This window comes from Nycticebus coucang, chromosome X, assembly GCF_027406575.1.
Source record: "Nycticebus coucang isolate mNycCou1 chromosome X, mNycCou1.pri, whole genome shotgun sequence".
Taxonomy (NCBI): domain Eukaryota; kingdom Metazoa; phylum Chordata; class Mammalia; order Primates; family Lorisidae; genus Nycticebus; species Nycticebus coucang.
Window position 1 is genome coordinate 15,506,660 of NC_069804.1, and position 25,703 is coordinate 15,532,362.

The 25,703-nt window shown below is 39.8% G+C and overlaps 1 protein-coding gene across 5 annotated transcripts in view; it reads left to right on the forward strand.

The window, feature by feature from the left end:
- Window positions 1-25,703, forward strand: part of REPS2 (RALBP1 associated Eps domain containing 2) — a 313,577-nt gene that overhangs the window by 78,052 nt on the left and 209,822 nt on the right. For 3 of the 5 annotated variants that reach the window (XM_053580740.1, XM_053580743.1, XM_053580742.1), the window contains exons 3-5: window positions 10,423-10,571; window positions 12,871-12,997; window positions 24,542-24,639. In XM_053580740.1, the coding sequence (XP_053436715.1) occupies window positions 10,423-10,571; window positions 12,871-12,997; window positions 24,542-24,639 (374 nt within the window). The remainder of the gene's footprint in view (window positions 1-10,422; window positions 10,572-12,870; window positions 12,998-24,541; window positions 24,640-25,703) is intronic. The other 2 variants (XM_053580741.1, XM_053580744.1) reach the window with 1 other exon arrangement.

The following is a 25,703-nucleotide window of genomic DNA, read 5'->3' on the forward strand; positions in this document are numbered from 1 at the left end:
TTCCACTTTGTTGCTTGAAATCTATTAGCTTAATGTTTGATGACACAAATCTTGAAGGCCAAAAAGAGTGCTCTGTGAGAACCTAATCTGAAAGACTGTGGTAGCCCCTTCCAACCCAGGACGTCATACCTGGGAGTTGTGGAAGTATATCCTTGTGTCGTGAGTGCCACGTACCTGTGTTCATGTGTGTGTTAACCTCTAGCCCTTAGTGTTGCCCATTTCGGTAAATGCCACCACCATCCACAGCTACTGAAGCCAGAAACCCAGCAGTCACCCCAGATGCCTCCTTTTCCCTCAGTCTCCACTAGGGTTCTGGCAATGTGGCTCCAGCCTCACTGCCTATTGCTTCTATCTGTTTGTACCTGTAAGACTAGACCAGGCTATCTTCAACCAATCACCTGGATACTACAGTGTTTTCATCATTGGTTCCCTGGCCTCCTCTCTTCTATACTCCCATCTCCTTTTTCACTTTTGAAAGAGCAATCTTTCCAAAATGTACATCAGATCATTCATCCTCCTCCTTAAAACCCTCCAGTGTTTTGGTTGTTGTACTTAGTACACATTTCAAAGTCCCTGTACTGACCTGTAAGGCTCTGCACAGGCTAGTTCCCCCCCAACTTTTCCATTCTCATCTCAAACCTCTTCTCTCTGATCACTATCTGTTCCCCATCTTCACTGGCCTTCTAGATGTTTTGGGGGTGATCTTCTTCCTGCCGCATAGCATATAGCCATGTTAACTCAAGGTCTTAAGTTCCTAGGGGTCTGTTCTCTCTTTTTCCCATGGCTGGTGCCTTCTCAACCTTCAGGATTCAGAAACTGTCCTCACCGTTGTACCTAAAGTAGGTCTTGGCAAATGAATTAATGAATGAAGGAATCAGCATATGTTGAAACTGGTTTAAGAAAGTATAGGGGGTCAGAAGTATTTATAGTCATGAAAAGAAAGGATACTGGAATAGGGTTATTGAGTTACATATAAAACTGATTAAAAGGCCAGGCTTGATGGCACACGCCTGTAATCCTAGCACTCTCTGAGGCTGAGGCCAGTGGATTACTTGAATTCACAAGCCTGAGACCAGCCTGAGCAAGAGCAAGACTCCTGTCTCTTACTAAAAAAACAGAAAAACTAGCTGGGTGTACTGGCATACACATGTCATCCCAACTATTCGGGAAGCTGAGGCGAGAGGATTGCTCAAGGCCAAGTTGCTGTGAGCTGTGATGGTACTCTACCTAGGGTGACAGAGTAAGACTCTATCTCAAAACAAACAAACACAAAACTGATTAATGCCCTACAGATAAACTTCATTTGCATTGCTGTCATACAAGAATTACTTGTTAGCTAACAGTTTTCTGCAAATTAATCTCTACTCTTTCAGGGTTATCAGATGTAATCAAGAGTGAATAGTGAGTCAAAGCAGAAGTCCACCTCCCTAGGAAGTGAGGAGATTCTTAGATGTGCTTGTTGGGTACTGCTTCTGCAGGACAGACTCTCCCTACTTTGTTCTCTCCCAGCACCTGTTTTCTGATAGCAGTTGGCAGAGTTGGTAAATATTCATTACAGGTTTCATTACTTCCCCCCCCCAATCTTCCTCACTTGTCCAGTAAGCTTGCCTAAGGGGAAGAACAGAGGACCGGTAATCCCTGCATTATGGGGCATTGTAGGAACTCAGTTGAATGAATGAATGAAGAGATGAATGCCTATGCATGGAGAGGGCATCTTAAGTTGGAATTCACATTCACCTGGAACTCCTAAGGGGCTTTTACAGAAGTCATTCCTGTCTGTCTGTTATCCTTCTCAGGCCCTGGTTCCTAATCTTGTCTGTACTTGAGAATCACCTGGAAAACTTTATATTCAAAATAAAAAATACAGGTACCTGAATCTACCTCCAGAAGTTCTCATTTAATTAGTCTGGGATTCAACTTGAGCATCAGGATTTTTTTTTTTTTTTTTTGAGACTGAGTCTCACTTTGTTGCTCTTGGTAGAGTGCTGTGGCATCATAGTCCTCAGCAACCTCAAACTCTTCAGCTCAAGTGATTCTCTTCCCTCAGCCTCCCAAGTAGCTGGGACTACAGGTGCCCACTACAATGCCCAGCTATTTTTAGAGATGAGGTCTCACTCATGCCCAGGCTGATCTTGAACCTGTGAGCTCAGACAGTCCACCCTCCTTGGCCTCCCAGAGTGCTAGGATTATAGGCGTGAACTACCTCGCCTGGCCTGGATATTTTTTTTTTTTTTTTTTTGAGATAGGGGCTTGCCCTGTCACCCAGGCTAGAGTGTAGTAGCATCATCAAATTATAGCTCACTGCATCCTCAAGTTCCTAGGCTCAAGCAATCCTTTTGCCTCAGCTTCCTGAGTAGCTGGGACTCCAGGCACATGCCACCATGCCTGGCAATCTCAGGATTTTTAAGAGCTCCCTAGATGATTCTTATAGGGAGATAGAGTTGAGAATGACTTCTCGTGAAAGCTGCATCAAGCATTTTCAAGAGCTTTGCTTAAACTATGAGTATATATTAGGTCACACCAGCAGCAGCACCTGAACTAGGGTGCAGCAAGACACAGGCCATATGATTTAAGGGGACACTTATTCTCAGAGTTGTGCAAGTGCGAATCTGCATTTGCACCATGCTGGGAGCAAGTGCCTCCTTAAATGTTGGCACTAGACATCTCTCTAGCCTCACCCTAGTTGGATCTGGGGTTAAACAGATGGTAAAACAGCTTTCTTGGAGGGTAGAAGAAATGGGAGGTGAAAATTAAGGATCAGTAGAGAATTCCTGATGAAGAAACCATGTGGCAAACATTTGCCCTAGGAGTTGCTGTTACCTTTCTTCTTTCTGGGGACTGGACTTAACCATGTGCAAGGACTGAGGGAAGGTTAAGCAGGATCTAGCGTAGGGCTTCCAATATTTTTTGTATCATGAACCCCTTTGGCAATCTGATGCCTATGCCTTTTTGGAATAATATTCTAAATGCATACAGAGACATAGGATTATAAAGGAAACAGATCATGTTGAAGTAATCACTAAATATTTAAAAGAAATTGTTGTAAAACAGTATACATGCTTCTTTTTTAATGTGTTAAATAAAAGTTTTAACAGTGATCAAAATAACTCACACTTTGAAAGTAGTAATGAACTTGAACAGTACCTCAAGATATCTACAACTGTAATATGATATAAAAATTTACCTGATTTGATGGGTGACAAAATTATAGGTATTGCTAATGATAACTAGAGTGGTTTGTAGCTTGCATGCATAATTGACAGAAATGCTAAATTTCAGAGTAGGGAAATAAAGATTTTTTTTTAATCTATGGTGATAGACTCCTTGCTTTCTTTTCTGTAGTCTTTTTGGGAGCCTGTGAATCCTGGTAGTGTGATGGTGTGATTGATTCATGTAGTCTGTGGGGCTGTGTTCCCCAAACTGGTTCCTGGCCTGGTGGCAGTCTGGCACAGTTTACAGTGGAAGGAGAGAGAATTAGGACAAAAGTCATTTATAAAACTAAATGTATGTATTCAATTCTAAGACTTTATTTGTTTCTCTTGTTAATTATTCTTTTATGAAATTGATAATGGGTAAAATTGGGGTAAAATTTTTGATAAAATGTTGAGAACTTTTATAGGATTTTGAATAGTAAATACTATGTTGGGATTGCCCATGATGCCAAGGTTAACTCAGCTGTTCTGCCTAACATTCAACTCAATCTCCCTTTCTTGCAATTTTGTTTAATTCCTCTCTCAGTTTTGCTTCAGGGACCCTGAACTGCTATGGATAAAGTTCACCTTCACAGGTTGACACATTGTATGGCTGGCCAATTGTGTTTTTAGGGTTCCTGTCCTTCTTCCTCATACCCATGCCCTTGGCTCTATTGTTATTTCCCCTCAAAGGTCCTTGCCAACCTTCCAAGTAGTGGTTTCCAGGCTTATTTATTTGTATATCTTTGTTACAGGATTCTTTGGCAATCTAGCAAAAACCCTGGATCTCACCAAGAAAATACACATTGATATTCTATAAAAAATGTTGACTTCAACTTTAGGGGTTTCTGTAGTCCATCCCCCCAAATATGGAGCCCAGTGAAGAGCTTTTTTACCAGAGAAATATAGTATATGGGATGGGCAGAGAAGATATAAGTTGGAAGAGGCCTAGAGATAATTACATGTGGGATAATTGAGGCCCAAAGAGGTGAAGTAAAGGAGAGACTGCTTGGTGGTAGCAGAGTCCAGTGTATTGTGGACCTCCTAATTCTGAGGTTCCTGACCCCTAGGCTGCAGCCAGGTACTGGTCTGTGGCCTGTTAGAAACTGGGCTTCACAGCATCACTGCCTGAGCTCTGCCTCCTGTTTGTCCCTCTTCCATGTCACCTAGTCTGTGGAAATGTTGTCTTAACTGAAATTGGTCCCTGGTGCCAAAAAGGTTTCGGTCCATGGCCTGTGAAGAACCAGGGTGTGTAGCAGGAGGTGTGCAGCAGGCCAGCAAGCAAAGCTGCAGCTGCTCCCCATCTGCTCCTCATCAGTGGCATCACCGTTTGAGCTCTGCCTCTGGTAGTTCCCCCCAACATGAACAAATTGTCTTCCGTGAAACCATTCCCTGGTGCTAAAAGGTGGGAGACTGCTGTTCTCACTCACTCCTGGGATCTGCCTGTGGTATGGCCAGTAAATGTAACTTATTCACCACCCTCCCCTGCCTAAAATTTATAAGATTACCCTTCCCACTCTAACCCCACTAATCCCCTCCAACCTGGCTGTCTAGTTATTCATTTCCAAATTGATGAGGTTTTTCAGATTAATGGGTGGATAGGAGGGTAATAGATAGGAGACTAGAAGGCTTTGATCAACTCAGGCCTGGAGTTATTGAGACTGGCCTGATGTTTTTTTCCCCCCGAACTAACTTTGGGAAGATGTGGGGATGACTTCACTTTGGAATTAGAGAACATTATTGGCATAGTTTTTTGTTAACCTGATATAAATGAATAGACAATAAAAGTCATGGGAGAGTAGGAAGTCAGAAGGCAGGAGTTTTTGTTGTGGTCATAGCTCTGCCACTATATTACTGCATGACTAACTTGCCCTCCCTTTCCTGGGCTTATTGCATCACCTACAAAATGCAGATATTTGAGCAGGATTTTTTTCTAGACTGTTTTTCAGCTCTGAAATGCTATAGTTTCATGCTAAATGTCTGAATCTGCAATAGAAAAGATTTTAGTTTTCAGGATGGCAGTATAGCCTGGTGGCTGAGTGTGGGTCCCAGCAATAGATTGTCTAATTTTGAACCTTTGCTTTACTATCTCTTATTTGTGTGTAAGTTTCTTAATCTCTCAGAATTTCAAATAACTCACCCAATGAAAAGGGATATCAGTAGTACCTGTGTTATAAGTCATTATAAGCATAAAATTAGGGAGTTCTTTGTTAAGCATCTAGATCTGTGCTATCCAATATGGTAGCTACTAGCCACATGTGATTGGCTATTGAGCACTTGAAATGTGGCCAGTGTGGCTGAGGAATTAAAATTTTGATCAAGTTATTTAAAACTTAAATAAAAGCCCCAAGCAGCATAAACTGTTTTTCTGTTAAGTACAATTTTGTTGAATTAATAGGACTACGTTTCACTTAAATCATGGAGTTGAGTAAGACAGGGGTTAGCAAACTTTTTCTGTAAAGGGCCAGATAGCCTTGGTGGGCCACATGATCTTTGTCACAACTACTCAACTCTGTTGTAAGTATGAAAGTAGCCACGGGCAATTTGTAAACAAAGGGACATGGCTGTGTTCCAATAGAACTTTGTTTATGGATGCTGAAATTTGAATCTCATATTTTCATGTCATGAAATATTTTTTCTTTTGCTTTTTAAAAAATATTCAAACAATGTACTTGCAAGATATACAGAAATAGGCAGCAGGTTAGATTTGGTTTTTAGGTAAATACCCAAGATAAATAAATTCACATTTATCGAAAAACATTTATAAGAATTTAATAGCAGCTTTATTCATAAGGACCCCAAACTAGAAACAACCCAAATGTTTATCACAGGACAATGGACAGAAATTTCAATATATTCATAAAATGGATTAATCCATAACAATGAAAAGAATGAACTCTGTCTATGTACAGTGTATTGGGTAATTATCACAGGCACAATGTTGCAAAAGAAGCTAGTCACAAGGACAAATACTGTATGATTCCATTTAAGAAGCTTTCTAATGGCAAAGATAATCTGTGGGCTTAGAAATTAGTACAGAGGTTAGTGGTTAGAATAAGGGGAGGGAACTAACTGGAAAGGAGCATGAAGGAAAATTCTGTATCTTAATCTGGGCATTGGATACATGAATATATCTTTATCAAAACTCTTCAAATGGTATACTTAAAGGTGTGTATAAATTATCCCTCCGTATAAAATATCATTTACATAATTTAAAAAGAAATCAATTAGTTGCTGACTTTTGATGTTATGGTCTTTCGTAGTAAAATAGAGATTTCTGGCCACAGTGGCCACATTCCCACATAGCAACTAACAACTAGAGCTGTGCTTTTCCATTACTCATTATCAATTTCATAAAAGGACACGTACCAAGAGAAACAAAACAATCTTCAAATTGAACACATTTAGCTCTATAAATAACTCTTTTGTCCTAGTTCTTTCCCTTTCCACTGTAAACTATTCCAGACTGCCACCATGGTGACCACGAACCAGTTTGGGTAACACACATGTGGCTGTTGAGCACTGAAACTGTGGTGAGTGCAAAGTATAGGGAAGGTAGATTACATATGGGAGTTGAAAGACCTAGTATGAAAAAATGGTGTAAAATGTAAAATATTTCATTAACAATTTGTAGATTACATGCTGAAATGATTATATTTGGTCAAATAGATGTTTAAAATCAATTTTACCTTTTAAAATTTATTTTAAAATGAAACATTTTCATTGTGATGAAATAACAAAATTTCTCGTCTTAACCATTTTTAAGTGTACAGTTCAGTAGTGTTAAGTATATTTACACCGTCATGTAACCAATTTCTAGAACTTTTTACTTCACTTTATAGAACAGAAACTCTGTACCTGTTAAACAACTCCCTCATCATTCCCTCCCGCTGGCCCCTGGCAACCACCCTTCTCCTTTCTGTTTCTCTGAGTTTTCTAGCCTTGATGCCTCATCTGTGTGAAATCAAACAACATTGTCTTTTTGTAACCGCTTTATCTCACTTCCTTTTTTCAACTTTTTAATGTGGCTTGTATAAAATCCACAATTAAAAATGTGGCTCACATTATATTTCTAGTGAACAGCATTGTAGGACAGTGATCAGTGGCCGCCATTTTGGATGGGACATTGGCTCTCTGCCCACTGCCCTCTATTCCCTGTTGTCTGGCTTATGAGGCTCAGTGTCACTTGCCATTTATTACTGCCTTTATGCTGCTTATGTTTCTCTCTGGTGGATTGAGGAAATTAGAGTATTTCTCATGTCTCTGTCTGTATCAACTATGGAAAACCTAAGGATTTTTCCCTTACTTTTTTAGAAGATCACATATTTAAAAAGAGGAAGGCATGGAAGGGAAAAATAATCATTTATATTTGATATACAAAGAAGGTTTCTATGTTCAAAGAATATAGCCTTAGCTGCCATCATAAAACAAATTGTTACATCGGATGGCTGTTTTCATTGTCTCCTTGGACCCATAAACATTTTGTTTGAACCCTTAAATTTGTTTCCTGTGTTCCTTTCCCATTTGGGGAGTAAGATTTTAATGACCTACAACAAACAGACCTTCTGTGATTACTTGACATATACCATTGTATAGCAGATACTTTATTAATTTTCTAATTAGGTTTCACTATCAAATTTGGTGTAATATAAATAGGAAAAACATTCAGACTGAAAATTTACAAACTTCTTTTACCTTTCACTTTTTAAGAGCTTATAGCAGCTCAAGGGAAGCAGCATCTTCGTGAAAGTTTTTAATGATAAGAATATTTTTATGTATGGTTACAATTCTGTTAAGTGAGATTTGTTAAAACCATACAACCAAAAAAAGAACAAGAGAAATTCAGGTGTATTTTGTCTTTTGCTATTTGGTGGCTGTCTAGGGGGAGAGAGATTGTTTTCTAGACAAACAGTTTTGGAGAAATGCCATAGCTGAGGGGGAAAGAACGTATGAAGTGACAGTGTCCTAAAGGGCATCTGGGAGCCCGATTGAAGTCTTAGTATAATAATTGATATTTGTAATATCATGATTGTATTCCGTTGCTTCCTGCAGTTATCTGTTGAATGCTGGTGAAATACTGGTGGGGGAGCTAATAAATACTGATCATTTCTTTCTTTCTTCTTCTTCTTTTTTTTTTTTTTGAGACAGAGCCTCAAGCTGTCGCCCTGGGTTGAGTGCCGTGAAACACAGCTCACAGCAACCTCCAACTCCTGGGCTTAAGCGATTCTCTTGCCTCAGCCTCCCGAGTAGCTGGGACTACAGGCGCCTGCCACAATGCCCGGCTATTTTTTGTTTGTAGTTGTCATTGTTGTTTGGCGGGCCCAAGCTGGATTGGAACCCGCCAGCTCTGGTGTATGTGGCTGATGCCTTAGCTGCTTGAGCTACAGGCGCCGATCCTGATCATTTCTTTCTTTTCTTCCTCAAGAAGTATTTGGAAGAGATTCATCTGCTAGTGGGAAGATCAGGGTACAAATTTTTTTTTTTTTGTAGAGACAGAGTCTCACTGTACTGCCCTTGGGTAGAGTGCCGTGGCGTCACACGGCTCACAGCAACCTCTAACTCTTGGGCTTACGCGATTCTCTTGCCTCAGCCTCCCAAGCAGCTGGGACTACAGGCGCCCGCTACAACGCCCGGCTATTTTTTTTTTTTTTTTGTTGTTGTTGTTGCAGTTTGGCCGGGGCTGGGTTTGAACCCGCCACCCTCAGCATATGGGGCCGGCACCCTACTCACTGAGCCACAGGCGCCGCCCAGGGTACAAATTTTTTTATGTGATCTTGTCCCATCTCTTTAGTTCCTTTTGCAGACTGAGTTGAAATAAATACCTTTCTCAGAATAGAACTATAGGATTAGCTTATATTTGATTTACTGAGAATCTAGAGTTTCTTCTCTTGCCTTTTTGGATGTGTAGCCCATTCCTGCTTCGAGTGCTGGAGAACTGCCTGAGGTTCTGAAACATTAAAAATGGTGACTATCCTCTTTTTAGAGCAGAGTCTTGGTTTAATTTTCCAGATTGGTTATTCTATTTATGTCTCTTGGGCCTTTGGCTCATTGATCACACAGGGATTTGTCATATTGCCTGCTTCTTTGAATCAAATGTGGACATAGCAACTAAAAATAAACATGGTGTGGATATTAGAGAGCCAGGGGCCTTCTTTGCCTGGAGAGCTTGGATACTTGTTGGCTGTTGCTAAGATGTTTTCTGGCTTTAGCACAGCATCAATCACTGGAAATGCAGCTGTGTTTTTGGAAGAGAGTTGATGGAAGCGCAAAGGCACACTGATGAATATTAACCTGAACAATGGCTACAGATGCAAATCATTATGCATAATTCATAATACCATCCCCATTTTTGTAAGTCTTTGTGTATATGATTGTGTGTGATTTGCTGTGCTGAGAGCTAGAAGGGTGCTAAAGCATCATTGCCATTTTCAGGATGGATTTGTATGAAATTTGAAAGATAAAAAATAAATATAACAGACTGTTGGATTTCAGCTCTTTGCAGCAGTATGGGTGGCTAATGGTTTTGACAGTAGAATCTGGTTGAATGTTAGATTGATTGTTCTGACTTAATACCACTTTCCTTATTCTGTTACAAAAAGACAACCATAGTTGTGAAAATCCCTTAAAGTATTATATAGGGTGAGAAAATGTTCTACTCTGCAAGTACCCTTACTGTAGGGCACTGGTCAAGAATTAGTTTTCCTGGGTTTGAAACCTGGCTCTACTACAGATGAGCTGTGTGATTTTTCAGGATCTTAGGTAGATCCTTCATGTCTGTTTCCACATCTGTAAAGGGGAAATAGTGACAGTTTTATCTTACAGAGTTGTTGTGAGGATTGAATGAGTTAATTTGATCCTTAATACTGTGCCTGGCATGTTTGAGTGCTATGTAAGTTTTACCTGCTACCATTTGTCACTTGTTATTGTATTTATATAATGTTACATCCCTTTTCTTGGTTGTTGGACTAAAGGATAAAGTGGGAGATCAGTCTCAAACCTCATTTGGTCTACAGTGATTTGGCAACATTGAAAAATGTTAAGCCAGAATACCTTGGTTTTCTATCATGACATTATTATAGAAGTCCTCATTGTGTCTAAATCAAAATTTAATCTATATTTAGTATTCTGGAATTTTTCCTTCAAAATGATTCATCTTTTGGCCGTTGAGTTCCCCTTTTTGCAGTTTTAAAATAAAGTCTCACTTGAGCCTCTCTGATTTCTGGTCCTAAAGAATTGCCTCTGCCTCGCTTTATGATGTCCAAGAATGATGGTGAGATACGATTTGGAAACCCAGCTGAGCTGCATGGAACTAAGGTTCATATACCATATTTAACCACGGAAAAAAATTCCTTCAAAAGAATGGATGATGAGGATAAACAGGTAAATAGTCTGATCAGGCATGCTCATTTGATTCTGACCATGAAACCTCACATAGCAGGGCTTCCTACCTGTTGTTACACTTTCAGCACATCTCACCATCTGGAACATAACAATTATAGACTTGGTAGTGAGCCAGTAAAGTTTCCTCATAGCGGCATAAAGGGGCTGATATATAGGAATTACCATGAGCCACCCATGCCTCCCTTGGAGCCTACTTTAAAGTAGAATTGTTTCTAAAAGGCTGCTGATTTAATACACTTAACTTGATTTCTCTAAGTTGGTGGTTTTCTAAATGGGTTCTTTGAAGTGTAACTTCTAGGACAGTGGTTCTCAACCTTCCTAATGCCGCAATGTATTTTCATTGTTAAAAAGGGGTCGTGACCCACAGGTTGAGAACCGCTGTTCTAGGAGTTCTTTTTTTTTTTTGCAGTTTTTTGGCCAGGGCTGGGTTTGAACCCGCCACCTCTGGCATATGGGGCTGGCGCCCTACTCCTTTGAGCCACAGGCGCCGCCCGTTCTAGGAGTTCTTAATAGGTCCTTGCCTCCAAAAAGAATTCTGAGAAAAGGTTTCTCTGCTTAAACATGTTTGGAGAATGCTGTTTCATATCCCATTGTTGGGGGAGAAACAAAATTCTCAATCTTGTAAATTCATAGAGCATATTAGCACAGAAAAGGCCCTGAGAAGTTCCGTAGTGAAGAGATCTAGAGATCTGTGTTTTCTAAACTTCTTTCACCAGGGAATCCTTTCTTAGGGAATATATTTGGAATGCCATTTGGGAAATGCTGCCCTTATCCATTTAGCAGGTTTGGAACCAGAAAATGGAGATTGGGCTTTTAAAATTAGCCTACCAATTGCAATAGTCAGATGGTGATAGGTAGAGACAAAAGTATAGAATCTTGGAAGAGTGGGCCCATCAGGAAGAGGTATATAGTATTATTACCCTGAGGATATCAAGGTACAGCTCTTCTAATAAAGATACTGAATCATGCAGAGAAATCAAATTATATTTGACACAGTCTCTTCTATAAGATAAGACATTTGTTATATTTTAAGAAGACTTGAATAGAAATACTCTTAAAATATTGAATGAATGAATATTAAAGGATTATGCCCTGGGAAATTTCCGAGACCAGTCCCTGGCTGTGTGAATAAGGACACATCCTTTCACTTCAGGCTGAGTTTATGCTAGGCCCACCCAATCTGCAGGTGTGAGCTCACGCTTCAGAGCAAATATGTTTTCCTTTTTCTTGGAGAAGAGTATTTGATCAGTATCTCAGATTGCATATTTCTCTTTTAGACTAAGGAATCCTCTATAGCAGTGGTTCTCAAGCTGTGGGTCACAACCCCTTTGGGGGGATTGCCTAAGACCATCCTGCATATCAGATATTTACATTATGATTCATAACAGTAGCAAAATTATAGTTATGAAGTAGCAACAAAAATAATTTTATGGTTGGGGATCACTACAACATGAGGAATTGTATTAAAGGGTTGCGGCATTAGGAAGGTTGAGAACCACTGCTCTATAGTCTCCACGTTGCTCTACATTGCTAAAAACACTGTTTCCTTATCACTTAGGTGCTCCAAAGTTATTGCTACCAGTTAATGCTACCAGTCTATTGGTAGCATTTAAAAATAAAAGTGGAGACCCAGTAGCAGGTTAGGTTGGTTCCCTTGCCTAGGGTCCTACATCAGGTTCGTATTTGAATTGGGATTGAAATTGTAACTTGTTAAGGTTTCATTTTAGTATTTAGGAATAAGCTAGTTGGAGTGGTTTACCCATAAAGAATTGTTTTGCAGTCTCTCACTGTGGAAAAAAGCTATCATTTTAAATAGGCATAGTAAGCTCCAAGACTATTTTAGCATTAAACATTTAAAAATATATTTTAATGTTCTTATTTGCTGTCAGACTTGTTAAGTTTAAGTTTAGGAAATAGGAATTGAAGAATGAAAACCAAATCTATCCATAAAGAGGTCACAATTGGCGGGGGAAGATTGTTATTTCATGTGATCACTGTCTTTCATTTTCCAAAGGAAAGTATTATTGGAATAACCCAGTGTTTCAGGCTGGTTTTAGTGACTTAGGTAATTCAATACTGATGAGACTTTATTTTCTGGGAGACTTGAATCCTCAGACACTGCTTCTTAATCATGCTGCATTTTGGAGAAAACATTTCCCCCTATTTGTTAAATCAGCTGGGTCACCAGCAATAGAGTTGCATTATGCTTCCTGACGGCAATTCAGAACGCCAGGCATCTGGAGTGGTCGCCTCTGAACTCTGCTCTGTTTCTTTGAAGCAGGAAACACAGTCTCCTACGATGTCACCCCTCGCTTCCCCGCCTTCTTCCCCTCCTCATTACCAGAGGGTGCCCTTGAGCCATGGCTACAGCAAACTGCGGAGTGGCACAGAACAGATGCATCCAGGTAAGAGGTGACCTGGGGGCCAGCTGTCCCAGACCATGTCTTATAGACTCTTGAATTTACCAGGCAGCAATGCCACCAGCTGCTTAATTTCCTGATTTAATTACCCCTGTCTATGGCAACATGGCTTGATTTAATTTTATATTCTCAAGCAAGGTTTCTTTAAAAACAGGAATTAAACAGATTTCAATAATGCTTTGTCTTCTGTCCTAGAAACTAGTTTATCTTTAGGCTTGTAAACAGCTATTTAGATGATTTAATCTTTCATAGACAGAGTTCATTAAACAGAACATAGCATATGAAAGATTTGTATTTTTTGAAATTGTTACTCCTTTCTGCAAAGAAACCAAACGCATTTATATCGTAACTACTTTTATGAAATTTCCTAAAAAATATGACTATGCAGAAGCAAAAGAGGTGATCCAACCTTTAAAGACTGAGCATGTAAATGAAAATGTATAGGTCTTGTGTTTTGGAATAAAGATAAAGAAAATGCTAGGGGAAGCATTTTGCTGAGAGGTAGGTAACGTGCATAGTTTTCGGGTTGCCTCCTTGTTCACATTTATGCTCTGCTGGCCTTGTTAGTGGTAAAATACGTTAGTTGGTTCTGAAGATGACTTGCAGACTTGGCTGCTCAGGCTGCAGCACTTAAAGCACCATAAATTCACTGCAGCATCTTGTCCTCCTGGAGTTCACACTCCTACTTTAAGATATGACCAATTAAAGGTATTTTAGAATTGGATATCTGTCCCCCTTTTTAATTTTGTGGGCTGTGGCTGACCCAGTTTCTGCAGGTTTTTGCTGCGATGATAATAGTTGTGACTTCTAGAGGGACCCAGAAATCAAAATATGCACTAGGTTGAACTAAAGAGAGGCTGTAATCTTGCACGGAGGAGCACGTATAGCATAATGGCAAGCATTCAACTTCTCTAAACCATGATTTCCTCTCCTCTCTTAAAATGGAGTTACAGTATCCTACAGGGGTGTTATGAGGATCAAGTGAGTACATGAGTATGAGCCCTCCCTGAATTCTTCACCCACAAATTCTAAGGTACAATAAATGGTTGTTTTATGCCAAAAAAATATGTTTGGAGATAAGTCCCATGCACATGCAAGATTGTGTTGCTAATGGAGACAGTAACAAAAAATCCATGTCCTGTGACTTGAATATCCCGTGGTGGTGGAAACTAAATAGAGTTGAGAATTCTTCGTTTTCCTCTTATTATTTCCTTTTTTCTGATTTTCCTATTTTATTTATTTATTTATATTTATTTATTTATTTTTTTGAGACAAGAGTCTCACTATGTTGCCCTTGGTACAATGCCATGGCGTCATAGCTCACAGCAACCTCAAACTCTTGGGCTTAAGTGAGTCTCTTGCCTCAGCCTCCCAAGTAGCTGGGACGACAGGTGCCCGCCACAATGCCAGGCTATTTTTTTGTTGCAATTGTCATTGTTGCTTAGCTGGCCTGGGCTGGGCTCAAACCTGCCAGCCTTGGTGCATGTGGCTGGCGCCATAACCACTGTGCTATGGGCGTTGAGCCTGATTTTCCTATTTTCAGAAATGTGTTTTTCTATTCGTAATCATATTTGGGTTTAGAAGTTCGTCTTTTAACTCACAGGTGAATCTGTTTTTGTTCTCTTGAGTCAGCCTGTCACCAGGTTCTACCTTTTTTTTTTTCGAGACAGAGTCCCACTATGTCTCCCTTGGTAGAGTGCTGTGGCGTCACAGCTCACAGCAACCTCAAACTCTTGGGCTTAAGTGATTCTCTTGCCTCAGCCTCCCAAGTAGCTGGGACCACAGGCACCTGTCACAATGCCTGGCTATTTTCTTATTGCAGTTGTCACTGTTGTTTAGCTGGCCCAGGCTGGGCTTGGACCCACCAGCCTCGGTGCATGTGGCTGGCACTGTAACCACTGTGCTATGGGTGCTGAACCATCAAGTTCTACCTTTAATATTCTTTTTTTTTTTTTTTTTTTTGCAGTTTATGGCCGGAGCTGGGTTTGAACCTGCCACCTCTGGCATATGGGGCCAGCGCTCTACTCCTTTGAGCCACAGACACTGCCCTACCTTTAATATTCTTTAAAAACCTTGTCTGTGTGCTTGCGCTCTCTCTCCCCCCACCTCCCCTTTTCCCTGCCTCTATCCTCCAGCTTGGTACTTCATGCCCCATTCTCTCCTCATTCCATCCAAATTAGGCTTCCATTCACCTAGTGGCAAGGAAGCAGCCTGTTTCTCTCCATCTTTCTTAACTCTCAGCAGGCTGTGCATACCTTCATTTCTTTTAATACTTTCTAAAAGGTGAGGTAAAATTTACACATGATAAAAGGCACATTTTTTAAATATTCAATTTGAGTTTTAACAAATAGATATGCCCATGTAGCCACCCCTTTGATACTGTGACTGGGCACGGTGGCTCATGCCTGAAAGGCTAATATGTTGGAAGGCTGAAGCTGAAGGATTGGTTAAGGCCAGGAGTTTGAGACCAGCCTGAGCACCATACTGAGACCCCATCTGCATGAAAAATAGAAAAAATTAGCTAGGCGTGGTGGCACACGCCTGTAAGTCCCAGTTACTTAGGAGACTGACGTAGGAGGATCACTAGAGTCCAGGAGTTTGAGGCTGTTATGAGCTAGATGATGCTACTGTACCATAGTCCAGGTGACAGAATAAAACTATGTCTCAAAAAAAGAACATTATTTAATTTCAAATTAATATGAGGGTACAAATGATCAGGTTACAATGTTTGCATTTTTAGGTAAAGTCCCTGTTATAGCTGTGAAAAAAGAATGTTTGTTATGTCAGAGATGCCCCTCTCTGGTCACTCTGTTCTCCAATTCAAGCACTGTTCTGATTTTTAGTTTTGCCTCTTCTAGAATGTCATGCAAATGGAAACATACAGAATGAGTGTACTTATAAAAAAATTTCAATAAATTTTTGATCCAAGGATGAATTGCATAGTGGTGAAGTCAGGACTTTTAGCGTACCTGTCACCCAAATGATATACATTGTTACCCAACAGATGAATTTTGATCCTTCATACTCCTCTCATTTCTCCCTTACTGAGCCTCCAAAGTCTGTTATACCATTCTGTATGACCATATCACTTAGCTCCTGCTTATAAGTGAGTCCGTGTGGTATGTGTTTTTTCCATTCCTGGGATACTTCATTTATGGTAATGGCTTTCAGTTCCGCCCAGATTGCTGTGAAAGACATTATTTCACAGAATGACTATACTGTCGTGGGAGGACTTTCCCCCGAGCCCGGGCCCCAGAACTCCGGGCACGACTCTCGTGGACAGGGCGGGGGAGAGCCCTGCCCTAACTTTTATCCTGGATAAAGCTCTCCTAGAGAGTCTCTCTGTTGACTAAACATACCACAAGGCAGAAAATAAGGCAGCCTTGTGTTGAGTTCATAGTGATCAACTTACCATAGCACCGGGCACAGTGGAAAGCAAAGAAGAACTGATCTGGAGATGCAAAGGGAAGCTGTCCAGCTCACCCCCAGTGTGATCTGTTGCTTAGATTTTTTTTTTTCAATTTCAAGTTAAGACTATTAAGGTTGGAGGCGGAGCAAGATGGCAGCCGAGACGAGCTTCCTTGCATCTGGGCACCGTGAGTCTGGGAAGATAGGATTCCAGGCATCTCTGGCTGGTGGGAACTGCCTATCATCACTCCTATGAGGATACAGGGAGTCAGCGAGAGACTTCTGGACCCCAAGAGGAGGACTAAAACAGTGGAAAACCGTCCACAGGCACAAGAACTTAAAGAGCAAGAGGAAGTGAAAGGAAAATTAGGGCAAGGAAACAGATAAAAGAAATCACTCATGAGGAAGAATCAGCAGAAAACTCCAGGCAACATGAAGAACCAGTCCAGAACAACCCCGCCAAGGGACCATGAGGTAGCTACTGCAGAGGATTCCACCTATACAGAAATGTTAGGAATGACAGAAAGGGAATTTAGAATACACATGTTGAAAACAATGAAAGAAATGATGGAAACAATGAAGGAAACTGCTAATAAAGTGGAAAATAACCAAAAGGAAATCCAAAAACAGAATCAAATCAGAGATGAACGATATGAAGAATATAAAAAGGATATAGCAGAGCTGAAGGAAATGAAACAATCAATCAGGGAACTTAAAGATGCAATGGAAAGTATCAGCAACAGGGTAGACCATGCAGAAGAAAGAATTTCAGAGGTAGAAGACAAAGTTTTTGAGATAACTCAGGTAGTAAAAGAGGCAGAAAAGAAGAGAGAGAAAGCAGAACGTTCACTGTCAGAATTATGGGACTTTATGAAGCGTTCCAATATACGAGTTATAGGAATTCCAGAAGGGGAAGAAGAATGCCCCAGAGGAATGGAAGCCATACTAGGGAATATTATAAATGAAAATTTCCCAAACATCACCAAAGATTCTGACACACTGCTTTCAGAGGGATATCGGACCCCAGGTCGCCTCAACTCTAACCGAGCTTCTCCAAGACACATTGTGATGAACCTGTCCAAAGTCAAGACAAAAGAAAAGATTCTGCAAGCTGCCAGGAGTAAGCGCCAGTTGACCTACAGGGGCAAATGCATCAGAGTGACCGCAGACTTCTCTAATGAAACTTTCCAAGCAAGAAGACAATGGTCATCTACCTTTAATCTACTTAAACAGAACAATTTCCAGCCCAGAATTCTGTACCCTGCTAAGCTAAGCTTCAAAATTGACGGAGAAATCAAATCATTTATGGATATACAAACATTGAGGAAATTTGCCACAACAAGACCAGCTCTACAGGAAATACTTCAACCTGTTCTGCACACTGACCACCACAATGGATCAGCAGCAAAGTAAGAACTCAGAAATCAAAGGACAGAACCTAACCTCCACACTGATGCAAAAGATAAAACTAAGCAATGGACTCTCACCAAATAAGACGAATAGAATACTACCACACTTATCAATTATCTCCATAAATGTTAATGGCTTGAATTCCCCACTGAAGAGACATAGATTGGTTGACTGGATTAAAAAACACAAGCCATCCATTTGCTGTCTGCAAGAAACACACCTGGCTTCAAAAGACAAATTAAAGCTCCGAGTCAAGGGTTGGAAGACAATTTTTCAGGCAAATGGAATTCAGAAGAAAAGAGGAGTTGCAATCTTATTTTCAGATACATGTGGATTTAAAGCAACTAAAGTCAAAAAAGACAAAGACGGTCACTTTATATTGGTCAAGGGAAAACTACAACAAGAAGACATTTCAATTCTAAATATTTATGCACCCAATTTAAATGCTCCCAGATTCTTGAAGCAGACCTTACTCAGTCTGAGCAATATGATATCTGATAATACCATCATATCAGGGGATTTTAACACACCTCTTACAGAGCTGGAAAGATCCTCTAAACAGAAATTAAACAAAGATATAAGAGATTTAAATGAGACCTTAGACCAACTATGCTTGATAGACGCATATAGAACACTCCACCCCAAAGACAAAGAATATACATTCTTCTCATCACCCCATGGAACATTCTCCAAAATTGATCATATCCTGGGACACAAAACAAATATCAACAGAATCAAAAGAATTGAAATTTTACCTTGTATCTTCTCAGACCATAAGGCACTAAAGGTGGAACTCTAACAAAAATGCTCGACCCCACCCAAAGGCATGGAAATTAAACAATCTTCTGTTGAATAACAGATGGGTGCAGGAAGAAATAAAACAGGAAATCATTAACTTCCTTGAGCATGACAACAATGAAGACACAAGCTACCAAAACCTGTGGGATACTGCAAAAGCAGTTTTGAGAGGAAAATTCATCGCTTTAGATGCCTACATTCGAAAAACAGAAAGAGAGCACATCAACAATCTCACAAGAGATCTTATGGAATTGGAAAAAGAAGAACAATCTAAGTCTAAACTCAGTAGAAGAAAAGAAATATCCAAAATCAAATCAGAGATCAATGAAATTGAAAACAAAAGAATCATTCAGAAAATTAATGAAACAAGGAGTTGGTTTTTTTTTTTTAATTTTTTTTATTAAATCATAACTGTATACAATGATATGATTATGGGGCATCATACACTCACTTCATAAACCATTTGACACATTTTTATCACAGTGGTTAACATAGCCTTTCCGGCGTTATCTCAGTTACTGTGCCAAAACATTTACATTCTACATTTACCAAGTTTCGCAAATACCCCTATAATATGCACCACAGGTGTGATCCCACCGATTCCCCTCCCTCTACCCACCCCCCCCTTTCCCACTTCCCCCTATTGTTAAGTTGTAGCTGGGTTATAGCTTTCATGTGACAGTCCCAAATTAGTTTCGGAGACTTTACCTCTTTCATGTTTACATGGATGGAGCTGGAACATATTCTTCTTAGTAAAGTATCCCAAGAATGGAAGGAGTTGGTTTTTTGAAAAAATAAATAAAATAGATAAACCATTGGCCAGACTAACCAGAAATAGAAAAGTAAAATCTCTAGTAACCTCAATCAGAAACGATAAACGGGAAATAACAACTGATCCCACAGAGATACAAGAGATCATCTCTGAATACTACCAGAAACTCTATGCCCAGAAATTTGACAATGTGAAGGAAATGGATCAATATTTGGAATCACACCCTCTCCCTAGACTTAGCCAGGAAGAAATAGACCTCCTGAACAGACCAATTTCAAGCACTGAGATCAAAGAAACAATAAAAAAGCTTCCAACTAAAAAATGCCCTGGTCCAGATGGCTTCACTCCAGAATTCTATCAAACCTTCAAGGAAGAGCTTATTCCTGTACTGCAGAAATTATTCCAAAAAACTGAGGAAGAAGGAATCTTCCCCAACACATTCTATGAATCAAACATCACCCTGATACCAAAACCAGGGAAAGACCCAAACAAAAAGGAGAATTTCAGACCAATCTCACTCATGAATATAGACGGAAAAATTCTCAACAAAATCCTAGCCAATAGATTACAGCTTATCATCAAAAAAGTCATTCATCATGATCAAGTAGGTTTCATCCCAGGGATGCAAGCCTGGTTTAACATACGCAAGTCCATAAACGTTATCCACCATATTAACAGAGGCAAAAATAAAGATCACATGATCCTCTCAATAGATGCAGAAAAAGCATTTGATAAAATCCAGCATCCTTTTCTAATTAGAACACTGAAGAGTATAGGCATAGGTGGCACATTTCTAAAACTGATTGAAGCTATCTGACAAACCCACAGCCAATATTTTACTGAATGGAGTAAAACTGAAAGCTTTTCCTCTTAGAACTGGAACCAGACAAGGTTGTCCTCTGTCACCTTTACTATTCAACATAGTGCTGGAAGTTCTAGCCAATACAATTAGGCAAGACAAGGAAATAAAGGGAATCCAAATGGGAGCAGAGGAGGTCAAACTCTCCCTCTTTGCTGACGACATGATCTTATACTTAGAGAACCCCAAAGACTCAACCACAAGACTCCTAGAAGTCATCAAAAAATACAGTAATGTTTCAGGATATAAAATCAATGTCCACAAGTCAGTAGCCTTTGTATACACCAATAACAGTCAAGATGAGAAGCTAATTAAGGACACAACTCCCTTCACCATAGTTTCAAAGAAAATGAAATACCTAGGAATATACCTAACGAAGGAGGTGAAGGACCTCTATAAAGAAAACTATGAACTCCACAGAAAGGAAATAGCAGAGGATATTAACAAATGGAAGAACATACCATGCTCATGGATGGGAAGAATCAACATTGTTAAAATGTCTATACTTCCCAAAGCTATCTACCTATTCAATGCCATTCCTATCAAAATACCAACATCGTACTTTCAAGATTTGGAGAAAATGATTCTGCGTTTTGTATGGAACCGGAAAAAACCCCGTATAGCTAAGGCAGTTCTTAGTAACAAAAATAAAGCTGGGGGCATCAGCATACCAGATTTTAGTCTGTACTACAAAGCCATAGTGCTCAAGACAGCATGGTACTGGCACAAAAACAGAGACATAGACACTTGGAATCGAATTGAACACCAAGAAATGAAACTAACATCTTACAACCACCTAATCTTCGATAAACCAAACAAGAACTTACCTTGGGGGAAAGACTCCCTATTCAATAAATGGTGTTGGGAGAACTGGATGTCTACATGTAAAAGACTAAAACTGGACCCACACCTTTCCCCACTCACAAAAATTGACTCAAGATGGATAAAGGACTTAAATTTAAGGCATGAAACAATAAAAATCCTCCAAGAAAGCATAGGAAAAACACTGGAAGATATTGGCCTGGGGGAAGACTTCATGAAGAAGACTGCCATGGCAATTGCAACAACAACAAAAGTAAACAAATGGGACTTCATTAAACTGAAAAGCTTCTGTACAGCTAAGGAGACAATAACCAAAGCAAAGAGACAACCCACACAATGGGAAAGGATATTTGCATATTTTCAATCAGACAAAAGCTTGATAACCAGGATCTATAGAGAACTCAAATTAATCCACATGAAAAAAGCCAACAATCCCGTATATCAATGGGCAAGAGACATGAATAGAACTTTCTCTAAAGATGACAGACGAATGGCTAACAAACACATGAAAAAATGTTCATCATCTCTATATATTAGAGAAATGCAAATCAAAACATCCCTGAGATATCATCTAACCCCAGTGAGAATGGCCCACATCACAAAATCTCAAAACTGCAGATGCTGGCGTGGATGTGGAGAGAAGGGAACACTTTTACACTGCTGGTGGGACTGCAAACTAGTACAACCTTTCTGGAAGGAAGTATGGAGAAACCTCAAAGCACTCAACCTAGACCTCCCATTCGATCCTGCAATCCCATTACTGGGCATCTACCCAGAAGGAAAAAAATCCTTTTATCATAAGGACACTTGTACTAGACTGTTCATTGCAGCTCAATTTACAATCGCCAAAATGTGGAAAGAGCCTAAATGCCCACCAACCCAGGAATGGATTAACAAGCTGTGGTATATGTATACCATGGAATACTATTCAGCTATTAAAAAAAATGGAGACTTTACATCCTTCGTATTAACCTGGATGGAAGTGGAAGACATTATTCTTAGTAAAGCATCACAAGAATGGAGAAGCATGAATCCTATGTACTCAATCTTGATATGAGGACAATTAATGACAATTAAGGTTATGGGGGGGTGGGGCCTTAGTGTGTGTCACACTTTATGGGGGCAAGACACGATTGCAAGAGGGACTTTACCTAACAATTGCAATCAGTGTAACTGGCTTATTGTACCCTCAATGAATCCCCAACAATAAAAAAAAAAAAAAAAAAGAATGACTATACTTGTATGTGTCTGCCATCTTCCCTTCAGCATAATGGCTGAAATTTATCCATATTGTTGTATCGGTAGTTGGTTCCTTTTATTATTCAGTAGTATTCCATCTTTTGAATACCCCATAATTTGATGATCCATTCTTCTATTTCTGGACATGTGAGTGTTGCCAGTGTTTGGCTGTTATGAAGATGCTATAAGCATCAGTGTATGAGTCTTTTTGTGACATATGCTGTCATTTTCCTAGTACTTAGGAGTGGAGTTGCTGGGTCTTAGGGTGGTAGGTGTGTAGGAAACTGCCAGAGTTCCAATTTAACACTGAACTTCAGAGTGATGAAATCTTTAGGTTTTTTTTTTTTTTTTTTAATGCTCCTCTCCTTGGAAAAAGACAGTACTTCTAGTTCCTTATTAAACTTCTTATAAGGGGATCAAAGAATTATTTGTTTTGCATTGAGTTGCGTATTTTGGGTTGCATTGAGGAGGAAAGAGAGTCGGGGCAATAAGTAATATCTACCTTTTAACTTCCCAAGTTCAAATCTAATTGAGGAAGGAGCCAGAAGACAGAACAATGATGGTTTGGATATCAACTTTATTACTGATACAGCAGATGAGAGCACATGTCTTAGATATGTGGCTGGATGGGCTTCAGACACTCACCTTTCCAGTCACAGGCAGGCTTGACCAGCCCAGGCTTCCCACACAAGCGGGAAGAGAAAATCTGCCTCTCCCAAATGACCCCTCACACAGATGAGCCTTTAGCCAAGCCTTACAGATGAGATACGTCTGTCTCTTCCAAGGAAAGGCCCTAGTAGGTGAGGGACAGGAGCCAAGAGCCAGATGGTGGCCTCCTCCCCTGTGTGTCTCTCCTGGGCAGTAGAAGTTATGGTTAGCAGAGGCACTTGGATTCACTTCCCAGGGAAAGCTCATGACCACTAGGACCTCCACCAAGCTGTTTATTGTTTACTGGGTTTGTGTTAAGGGTTTAATTCTGTGTTCCGTCAACATGGAATGATTTTTAAAGTCCTACTTCTCAGAAGACAGTGCCTGCCTACCATCTGAGACTTAACTTTTTAGGACTTGGATTATGTGTTCTCTATGCATGTTTCTTCTGCAGTTTTTATATTTTTATTCATTCTTAGAAGGTTCTGAAAATCCGCTTAATGGTTTGCTAGGTAATCATTTTGCTATTTTCATGTGTGGTAATATATTTTCATGTATTATAATGTTGCATTCCAGTTGCTAGGAAGAAATACAAAAAGCAGATTTGAGCCCAAGAGTGATTTGTCTTTCTTGATGTGCTGTTGTCGTACCTTCTTTAAAAAGATCAAACTATGCTAAACATGGTGCCATAATAGGCTGTTCTACTCTCCACCTAGTTTTATTTATAAGTAAGCTACAGAAAGAAAGCATTTTACTGATTTATGTATTTTATAAAACATGAACTATTATTGTACAGAAATGAGAAATGGTTTCTACTTGGGTGATAATTTCTCCTTTCTGTTGAAGCTGAATGCTGTCAGGTTATATGTAACTGTCTTCCCGACGTATTGGCAAGGTCATTAATAAGTTCTCTGGAAATAAAAGGAGTAAAAACTTGCATTCGTTTTTGTGGCTTAGAGACTTGTTTTAAACATAAAATTATTTTTAAATAGTTTGGTTATTGAAGAATAGACTAATAATACACATAAAATACATATATACACTTTTGTATGTTTCTCTGCTTGGTTTTACATTTTAATAAGGAAAACAGTGCCATTTATTTTTCAAAAATAAATCATAATGTTGGTTCTTAACATTATGTTGGTTCAAAGGGCATATTAGTTTTCTTCTTGGGGAGGATACATGATACATGGAGGACATTTACATGGGGAATGCATACAGAATTTACCTTATATTTAGAATTTGAACACTTAATAAGATGGCACTTTTTTAGCTCTTCTGTCCCAGTTGAGGTTCTCACTATTCCACCCTCACAATTTATTCCTAATATTAACCCCATGTGAATATTTTTCCATCTTATGAATTGGTTGAGTGTCTTAGATTGTTTGGTGAAATTGTGTCTAAGAGTGTCGGGCTTTGTCTGTCCTAGGTGGTGGCCCTCTGAGTATATACTTGTAATTCCGTTGTCAGTTCATCCCTGAAAAGCAGATGCTGTATCAGTTTGAGTGTGAAGTCACAATTTTTTTTGTGGAATCTTTGTTTACTGTGCTGACTTTTCCTCTTGCTGTTTCAGCTCCTTATGAAGCTCGACAGCCCCTTGTCCAGCCTGAGGGACCCTCATCAGGGGGTGCAGGACCCAAGCCTCTTCGGCACCAGGCGTCCCTCATCCGGGTAAGTGATGATGCACGGTTATGCGGATGGGAGGTTGGAAACGAGCTTTGGAGTTAGGAGACGCAACTTTTTGCTGAGCTTTCTGTTTCATTGCAAGGAAGTTATAAAATTACCTTCTTTTGTAAATAAGATGCTGCTTGTTCTGTTACCTGTGTATTTCCCTAAATAGTTTTTGCTATGTAGGTTTCCATTCCTTTTCAGTGTCTCTAGAATAAACTAGGTTGGTTCTTAATCTTTAGTGTGTCTACAATGTCCTCCTACCTTCCTCTCCTTAATCAGTAGGCACCACTTCCAGGAGAGCTTCATTTTTTTTACAGCAACCTGTCTTACCTCCGCCTTATTCTCTATTGTTACTCATTCAGTGCAGAGTTAACTGTTCTCCATTGGTTTTGCGCCTCCAGTTATGTGGTAAACTTTTAGAAGGCAAAGGTAGTTCTTCTCTCCTTAGGTATTCTCTCTAAGGGCTTAAGCCAGTGCTGTTTGGAGAACAATTATTTTACAAGTGGCAGCAGCTACGGTTTCCTCTATGTAAAATATACAAAAGAAATATTAAGACAAAAGCACGGGTGGTATCTCCGTTTCTCCTGGCTGCGCTACAGCTTAGACCAGGCGTCCTCAAACTGCGGCCCGCAGACCACATGAAGTGGTGTGATTGTATTTGTTCCTGTTTTTTTTTTTTTTTTTACTTCAAAATAAGATATGTGAAGTGTGCATAGGAATTTGTTCATAGTTTTTTTTTTTTAAACTATAGTCCGGCCCTCCAACGGTCTGAGGGACAGTGAATTGGCCCCCTGTTTAAAAAGTTTGAGGACTCCTGGCTTAGACTTTTTCAGCTTCCCTTTCTCCAGCATTTTCCTTTGGATAAAGAGCTTATTTTTTAAACTGTGTCTGCAGCTGTTGTCTCGTGTAGGATCTCTGGGTCCTCTACTGGGGAAGTTATATTTTCAGAGAAGGGTGTGTGCGCGTGTGTGTCTCATGTGTGGCTTTACCATTTGACACTCAAGACAAGAGGAAGTGGGACGGTTTGTATCACATTTCAATTGTGCAACTCAGGAAGAAGGAGC